Here is a 9,345-nt window from a genome sequence, read left to right on the forward strand (position 1 = left end):
CGCCAAGGAACCCCTGTACAGCACCAAGGAACCCCTGTACAGCGCCAAGGAACCCCTGTACAGTGCCAAGGAACCCCTGTACAGCGCCAAGGAACACCTGTACATCGCCAAGGAACCCCTGGACAGGGCCAAGGAACCCCAGGACAGGGCCAATGAACCCCAGGACAGGGCCAAGGAACCCCTGTACAGCGCCAAGGAACCCCAGGACAGGGGCAAGGAACCCCAGGACAGGGGCAAGGAAACCCTGTACAGCGCCAAGGAACCCCTGTACAGCGCCAAGGAACCCCTGTACAGTGCCAAGGAACCCCTGTACAGTGCCAAGGAACCCCTGTACAGCGCCAAGGAAAACCTGTACAGCGCCAAGGAACCCCTGGACAGGGCCAAGGAACCCCAGGACAGGGCCAATGAACCCCAGGACAGGGCCAAGGAACCCCAGGACAGGGCCAAGGAACCCCAGGACAGGGCCAAGGAACACCTGTACAGGGCCAAGGAACCCCAGGACAGGGCCAATGAACCCCAGGACAGGGCCAAAGAACCCCTGTACAGGGCCAAGGAACCCCAGGACAGGGGCAAGGAACCCCGGGACAGGGGCAAGGAACACCTGTACAGGGCCAAGGAACCCCAGGACAGGGGCAAGGAACCCCTGTACAGGGCCAAGGAACCCCTGTACAGGGCCAAGGAACCCCAGGACAGGGCCAAGGAACCCCAGGACAGGGCCAAGGAACCTCTGTACAGCGCCAAGGAACCCCTGTACAGCGCCAAGGAACCCCTGTACAGCGCCAAGGAACCCCGGTACAGCGCCAAGGAACCCCGGTACAGCGCCAAGGAACCCCGGTACAGCGCCAAGGAACCCCTGTACAGCGCCAAGGAACCCCTGTACAGTGCCAAGGAACCCCTGTACAGCACCAAGGAACACCTGTACAGCGCCAAGGAACCCCTGTACAGCGCCAAGGAACCCCAGGGTGTCTGGGAACCCAGAGAGAGTGAAGGAGAAAGAACAGGGGAAGGAGTGTTCGAGGTCGGGAGGGAGAAACTGGGATAGGTAAAGGTTGCGGGGGTATCAGTTTGGGATGAGGATAAGGTAGGCTGGGTAATAAGGTGGGAGAGATAATTAGGTGGAGAGGGTGATAAAGTGGGGGAATTTGAGGAATCAGAAGTGGATTACTTTTAATATGACCATAATGTTTCCTTGGAGGAAAATATCAAAAGTAGTAAATGACCGCTCACCTGCAATGCTGACCTCTGACTCTGGCAGCCTGGTGGGTGCGGGGGTGCCACAGCTCATGCACCTCCCCTGCCTATCCTGACATTCAGTTTCAGGAGGACAAACGCAGACAGTCTCGTGAGAGGCTGAGCAGGGAAACTGCTGGACAAGGCCTAAAACTGCAATGTGAGAGGGGGGATGGAGGAAGAGTGAGTGGGAGGTGACCAGAGGCAGGGAGAGAGAAAGGGAAAGAGTGGGGGGGGGGGAGAGAAAGAGGGGTAAGAGAGAGGTAGGCAGGGAAGAAAGAGGGGAAAGGTGAGAGTAAAGGAGGGGGAGAAAAGAAGAAAGAGAAAGGCAAAGGAGGAAGATAGAGTGGGGGGTAGAGTATGGAGAAGAGCCACAAAGAAGCAGAGAAGTTTAGCAAGGTTTTTGGGGTCACAGGGTTGGATATTCGAAGGCAGGTATATTAGAAATAAGCTATTGGAGGTCAGATCTCACAGAGGGGTCCGGTGTTACTGATGCAACAGGGTCTGGAATTAACGTCTCACTGAGATCACGTGGTCAAGAGTCCTGTCTCACAGGGCCAGCGATTCTGTGTCACCAAGGTCACACGGTCAATGGTCAGGTCTCACTGAAGAACCTAGTCAGTGGTCATGTCTCACCGAGGTCACAGGGCCTGCACAGCATGCACTGCCGGACATAGTTCCATATCTTGGTGTATGTCCCATTCGCACAAGGTTGGCACTTTGTGTCTGAGCCAGCATCACATCTCCGCACCGCAAAGTAACCTGCGGGATTGAATTAATACAGCACTGACCTCGTGTGCACGGGGAGCCAGAATGCAAAGAATGCATCACACATAAAACTAACATTCAGGATAAGAGCTGACAACTAACTGGTGTTGATAGACAGTGATAGGAGGACACGAAAGTGCAAACTTTATAGAGCGTCCTGCGTTTGCTGCGGGATCATCACATGGGCATGTTCCAGCTACATGGATTCACTTCATTGTAGCGGTGACTTCTCAGGTGGGACATGCAGATGGGGAGCTTGTCGGATAGTGAGGTGCAGCACACACAATGTGTTACCCGGGTGGCAACACACATCACTTGGTTCACGGGGGCAGCGTGCTTTTCACCTCTCGGGTTGCGTTTTGTACAGGAAGGTTTATGTGGACCTTTGTCTCCCAATGGGTTTTTAGCTTGTGTTTAATAAAACCTATATTATTTATACTATGGAGCCCACGCTGTCCCTTTTTGTGTATGTGTGTATATATATATATATATATATATATATATATATATATATATACAGTGGTAGACAAATCACCAAAAAATCTACTCGCCGAACAAAAAAATCTACTCGCCACCTAGTACCACACGTGTGCTGCTTGGGCCAATAGGAGCTCGCCACGATGTTAAATCCACTCGCCCGGGGCGTGCAAATGTATAGGTTTGTCGAACACTGTATATATATATATATATATACAGTGGTTGACAAATCACCAAAAAATCTACTCGCCACACAAAAAAATCTACTCGCCACCTAGTACCAAACGTGTGCTGTTTGGGCCAATATTTACTCGCCCAGGGGTTAGCAAATGTATAGGTTTGTCGAACACTGTATATATATATATATATATATAATTTTTAAATTGTAAAAACATTGAAATTGTCATTCTTTTATTTTGAAGCATTCAGCACCACCCTGAAATGGGCAATGCTGGATTTTAAGTGGCTGGGTTATATGTTGCATTATCTGGATTACTTGTTCTTTAGTAGAAGGGCGGGCTCAAAAGCATATCTGGGCGGGTTGTTGGTGTGCAGAGTAATGGTCCAGTTCATGGGTGAGTATGGGCCTTTTGCGTAACCTCACATTCTTAGTGTGTTTTCTGCTACTGGTGGTGGTGGAGATTTGAAGGGAGGATTTAGTCATTTTTACTGTAGATCTGGGGTTGTGGCTGCAGTGAATGGGATCTTGGCATCTGTTGCTAGGTTGCTTTAGGGTTTTTGTGTTGTAGTGTCTTTGTTTCAGACTAAGCACGTACCAGGGATGGGGAACAGTGTAGCTAATGCCCTGTCCCAGTTTCAGTTTGCAGAATTTCCTAGGGTTGGCACAGGGCTGCATGGAGATCCTCGCCATCTCGTTTTTTGGGATCTGGCTACAGAAGAGAGATGGACCTTGTACAAGATTCTGTGGCCCCCAGTACACTGGCGATCTGGATGGATTGGATCATTTTTTGTAGTATGAGCAAAGGGGGTTGGTTTGGGCTCCACCTAGGGATACGTTGATGTGACGGGAGCTTTGTGATAGGCTATGAATAATACACCACCAAAGATATAACCAGTCCAGTTAACCCCTTGCTTCCCAGGTGAGAGTAGAGGGTGGCCAAATGGGGTGTAACCCCTTTAATCCCGGGCCAAATCCCCTCTCTCTTGACAGTTGATTATTTTTATTTTATGGAAAAAGGAGGGTCTTTTGGCCGTGTTTATTGTTTTTTTTTTAAGTGGTGGGATCAGGATGTCACAAAAAAACTTCTGGTTCAATAGGGGGTGTTGGAATGCTGAAAACAGTCAGGTGGATTGATTGCATGTGACCCAGTTATACCATGTATGTTGGAGGGCTTGTTGTAAGGGACTAAGGTGGTTATTGGCATTGTTTGGAGCTTTACAACTTTGTGGCCTCTAAATTGGGGGCAGTTGGCTTGAGAGAGAAAGATGGTGAGGACTAGGCAGCTAGGGATCTTTATCAGATGGTCTAAGACAGGCCAAAAGAGTAAGGGTAGGTGGGTGTTGCTGGGGAGCTGAAGGGGGTTCCGATTTGTTTGGTCAGGGTAGCCAAGGATTACATGAAAGTTAGGCCATGAGTGATGGATACCTTTCTTGGACATCAGGTTGGTTCGGCTTTGTTCAGGCGTGCTGGGGCTATATGTAGAGAGTTGGAATCTTAGGGGGGTGAAGATCAGTTCTTATTTGTTCCGCATTGGGGCAGCATATGAGCCTGCACAGTTAGACATGGGAGTAGAAGTAATTAAAAGAGTGGGGTAGGTAGGTGTCTGATTTTTATTGGGGTCATGCAAGGTCTTCTGGGTAAGGGGTGGAGTCTACATGCTTTATTGTTGTGATTAAGTTTATTCAGGTAAGAGGAGTCTTGCTCCTTGAATTTGTGGGGACTCTTACGTCCATTGGTCAGCGAAGAGAGCAGCAAAAAGCCAGTGGGACGCAGTAGGGCATGTGTATAGTTTGGGTTTGGATGTCATGGTTGGGTAAGAGAGGTCTCCAGTGGTCTCAGTTACTCCCCATAATATTGGGTGAAAAAGCATTTTCGGGATTGGCTAAGATTTTATTTTACATGTTGGGGCTAATGCCCTCACGGAGGGTAAATTAATGGAGGTGGTGAGGGTTATGGGGGGGCATATAGTGCAGCTGTTGTGGCATTTGGAGAACCTTCTGCTGGTGTGGTTGTAAATCTCTCCAGGTTTGGTGGGTGTGAAAAAGGTTAATAAAGCTATGGCAAAATGTGTTGAATAGCTGGGGGGTTTGTCTATCTAGTATACGGATATCATGGGTGATTCTTCTAGTCTGTTTGGGGACATGGAATGTATCTCTCTGAGCTAGGAAATGAGCTTTGGATATCCTGTGGGCTTTTTATTTCAGTCAGAGTACATATGATCTTATAACATATACAGTACATCTTACTGGCATAATAATTAGTCATCACTCATGTAATGTGTCAATTATCCTGCTACAGTTCCACAATATTCTAGTATACAGGTAAAAGTAATATTATCGCTCATTAATAATATATAATTTTTCATATAATAATAATATCTCTTTAGAGGCGCTGGCTATTGTTTTTGTGTGTATATATATATATATATATATATATATATATATATATATACACACATATACACACACATAATATATATGATGACTCCCAGCCATTGTGTTACACAGGGCGCAACACACACATTGTGTTACACAGGGCGCAGCACACACACATTGTTACACAGAGGGCAGCCCACACATTGTGTTGCGCAGAGGCAGCACACACACATTCTGTTACAGAGGGCACAGCACACACATTGTGTTACACAGGGCGCAGTGCACACACATTGTGTTACGCGGAGACACCGCACACACATTGTGTTATGCGGAGGCAGCACACACACGTGTTACACAGAGGGCAGCACACACACATTGTGTTACACAGAGGGCAGCACACACACATTGTGTTACACAGAGGGCAGCACACACACATTGTGTTACACAGAGGGCAGCACACACACATTGTGTTACGCAGAGGCAGCGCACATGCATTGTGTTACGTGGAGGCAGAACAGACACATTGTGTTACACAGAGGGCAGCACACACACATTGTGTTACACAGAGGGCAGCACACACACATTGTGTTGCGCAGAGGCAGCACACACACATTGTGTTACACAGGGCGCAGTGCACACACATTGTGTTACACAGAGGGCAGCGCACGCACATTGTGTTACACAGGGGGCAGCACACATACATTGTGTTACGCAGAAGCAGCGCACATGCATTGTGTTACGCGGAGGCAGAACAGACACATTGTGTTACACAGAGGGCAGCACACACACATTGTGTTACGTGGAGGCACAGCACACACACATTGTGTTACACAGAGGGCAGCACACACATTGTGTTGCACAGAGGCAGCACACACACATTGTGTTACAGAGGGCACAGCACACACATTGTGTTACGCAGGGCACAGTGCACACACATTGTGTTACACAGAGGGCAGCACACACACATTGTGTTACACAGAGGGCAGCACACACACATTGTGTTACACAGAGGGCAGCACACACACATTGTGTAACACAGAGGGCAGCACACACATTGTGTTACACAGAGGGCAGCACACACACATTGTGTTACACAGAGGGCAGCACACACACATTGTGTTACACAGGGCGCAGCGCACACACGTGTTACACAGAGGGCAGCACACACACATTGTGTTACACAGGGCGCAGCGCACACACATTGTGTTACACAGAGGGCAGCACACACACATTGTGTTACACAGGGCGCAGCACACACACATTGTGTTACACAGGGCGCAGTGCACACACATTGTGTTACACAGAGGGCAGCGCACGCACATTGTGTTACACAGGGGGCAGCACACATACATTGTGTTACGCAGAGGCAGCGCACATGCATTGTGTTACGTGGAGGCAGCACACACACTTTGTGTTACACAGAGGGTAGCACACACACATTGTGTTAAAGAGAGGGAAGCGCACACACATTGTGTTACACAGGGCGCAGCACACACACATTGTGTTACACAGGGCGCAACACACACACATTGTGTTACACAGGGCGCAGCACACACACATTGTGTTACACAGGGCGCAGCACACACACATTGTGTTACACACAGCGCAGCGCACACACATTGTGTTACGCGGAGGCAGAACAGACACATTGTGTTACACAGAGGGCTGCACACACACGTTGTGTTACGTGGAGGCACCGCACACACATTGTGTTATGCGGAGGCACCTCACACACACTGTGTTACACCGAAGGCAGCACACATAGATTGTGTTACGTGGAGGCAGCACATACACATTGTGTTACACAGAGGGTAGCGCACACACATTGTGTTAAACGGGGGCAGCGCAGACACATTGTGTTACACAGGGTGCAGCGCACACACGTGTTACATACAGGGCAGCGCACACACACATTGTGTTACACAGAGGGCAGATTACACACCTTGTGTTACACAGAGGGCAGCGCATACACATTGTGTTACACAGATGGCACGGCACACGCATTGTGTTACATGGGGTCAGCCGTCATCGCACATACATTGTGTTACACAGAGGAAAGCGCACACGCGTTACAAGATGGAAAGCACACACCTGTTACACTGAGTGTAGTGCACACACTGTTAGAAGGAGGAAAGTACACACATTGTGTTACACTGAATGAAGCACAAACATTGTGTTACCTGGGGGGCAGCGTGCACAGCAGACTCTGTGCTGCTTTTCATAGTACTGCGTCGTGGAGTTGTCACAAGGTTGTGATTCTTTCGTATAGGGTGTGAGCTGTGAGAACAGAAATGCCCTCTGAGTGACAAGTTTCATATCTCCTCCCAGTAACACACAACCACCCCCCAGTAACACAAGCAACATACATACTTAAAGCTTCCGTGATATCGGTAACATTGTAACCTCCCAGTAACATACAGTACATAGTAATAGCTTCTAGTAACACCAGTAGCTAGCTACTCCGTCCCCTCCTCAGTCTCCACTCTCCCTCCCCTGTCCCCTTCTGCCTTGCTCTCTCTCCTACTCCCCCATCCCTCTCCATTTCCTCCCTCTCCCCTGCAGTCTCTGATTTCTCCCTCACCCCATCTCTTTTCGCTTTCTGACTTTCACTCCCAGCTCTCCCTTCCTCACCCCATCTCTTCAACCCCCTGTCCCTCTCCACTGTCTCCCTCTTTCACTTCCCTGTCCCTTTCCGCAGTCCCCTTCACTTCCTGCTCTCTCCCCCGTCATTCCTCTTTCCTCTTCATCCCCTCACCTGCTGAGTCTCCCCCCAGATGCTCCCCAGAAACAGGATGCACAACTGGATGGGAGGGAGATACTTCATAGTTCCAGATTTGGTGGCTCAAACATTCTGGGACCTTTCAAGGTCTCTTGGTTGGGAGTGTTATGGTCTCGCGGTTGTGAGTATTAGGGTCTCTCGGTTTCCTGGTTGTGTGTTAGGTCTCACAACTGTGAATCTCAGTGTCTCCCAGTTGTGTCTCCTCAGGGTCTCCCAGTTGTGTCTAACAGTTGTGTCTCCTCAGGGTTTCCCAGTTGTGTCTCCTCAGGGTCTCTCCAGTTGTGTCTCCTCACGGTCTCCAAGTTGTGAGTCTCAGGGTCTCCCAGTTGTGAGTCTCAGGGTCTCACAGTTGTGATTCTCAGGGTCTCCCAGTTGTGAGTCTCAGGGTCTCCCAGTTGTGTCTTCTCAGGGTCTCCCAGTTGTGTCTTCTCAGGGTCTCCCAGTTGTGAGTCTCAGGGTCTCACAGTTGTGAGTCTCAGGGTCTCACAGTTGTGAGTCTCAGGGTCTCCCAGCTGTGAGTCTCAGGGTCTCCCAGCTGTGAGTCTCAGGGTCTCCCAGCTGTGAGTCTCAGGGTCTCCCAGCTGTGAGTCTCAGGGTCTCCCAGCTGTGAGTCTCAGGGTCTCCCAGTTGTGAGTCTCAGGGTCTCCCAGTTGTGAGTCTCAGGGTCTCCCAGTTGTGAGTCTCAGGGTCTCCCAGTTGTGTCTTCTCAGGGTCTCCCAGTTGTGTCTCCTCAGGGTCTCTCAGTTGTGATTCTCAGGGTCTCCCAGTTGTGAATCTCAGGGTCTCCCAGTTGTGTCTCCTCAGGGTCTCCCAGTTGTGATTCTCCGGGTCTCCCAGTTGTGAGTCTCAGGGTCTCCCAGTTGTGAGTCTCAGGGTCTCCCAGCTGTGATTCTCAGGGTCTCCTGGGTGTGTGCAGATCTCCTGGCTATGAATCATAGTGTCTTTCAGCTGTGAATCTCGGGATCTCCTGGCTCTGTCTCAGGGTCTCCCGGCTCTGAGTCTCACGGTCTCCCAGCTCTGACAGTCTCCAGGCTCTTGGTCTCAGGTTCTGCTGGCTCTGAGTCTCAGGGTCTAACGGCTCTGAGGGTCTCCCGGCTGAGAGTCTCAGGATCTCCCAGCTCTGTCTTAGGATCTCCCGGGCTCTGAGTGTCAAGTTCTCATGGTTGTGAGTCTCAGGGTCTCCCGCCTCTGAGTCTCAGGGACTCATGGTTATGAGTGTCTCTGAGGCATTTAGATTTCCTGTTATTCCCGTAAAGTGAAACAGCTCTTGCATGAGGAAGGAAAGAGAGGGGGAGGAGGGGGTGAGACTGAGGAGTGGTGAGAAGGGGGAGGAGAAAGGGGAGAGGGAAGGCGAGTTGCACAATCATTTCAAGGAACCAGTGCCAGGAGAGGCCAAGGGAGAGGCACACTGGGACAAACTGTCCTTAAAGGTGCAGTGCCACTTATCAGCTCATGCTGAAGAAAGCACTTATCCATGTAACTGCACAGGCACGTGTGAGCTATCACACTACACACTTGCACACGGACGTGTCAGC

General features: G+C 50.0%; 1 protein-coding gene across 4 annotated transcripts in view; it reads right to left on the minus strand.

Moving 5' to 3' along the window:
• LOC142501997 (tumor necrosis factor receptor superfamily member 3-like) overlaps positions 1-9,106 on the minus strand; it is a 43,991-nt gene extending 34,885 nt beyond the window's left edge. For 2 of the 4 annotated variants that reach the window (XM_075612694.1, XM_075612697.1), the window contains exons 1-4: positions 7,787-9,106; positions 7,212-7,308; positions 1,867-1,992; positions 1,228-1,383 (exon numbers count right to left, since the gene is read on the minus strand). In XM_075612694.1, the coding sequence (XP_075468809.1) occupies positions 1,228-1,383; positions 1,867-1,992; positions 7,212-7,308; positions 7,787-7,855 (448 nt within the window). In that variant the 5' untranslated portion in view covers positions 7,856-9,106. Of the gene's footprint in view, positions 1-1,227; positions 1,384-1,866; positions 1,993-4,081; positions 4,205-7,211; positions 7,309-7,786 lie in introns of those variants that run through there. The other 2 variants (XM_075612695.1, XM_075612696.1) reach the window with 2 other exon arrangements.
• Between the last annotated feature and the right edge of the window lie 239 nt (positions 9,107-9,345).

This window comes from Ascaphus truei, chromosome 8, assembly GCF_040206685.1.
Source record: "Ascaphus truei isolate aAscTru1 chromosome 8, aAscTru1.hap1, whole genome shotgun sequence".
Taxonomy (NCBI): domain Eukaryota; kingdom Metazoa; phylum Chordata; class Amphibia; order Anura; family Ascaphidae; genus Ascaphus; species Ascaphus truei.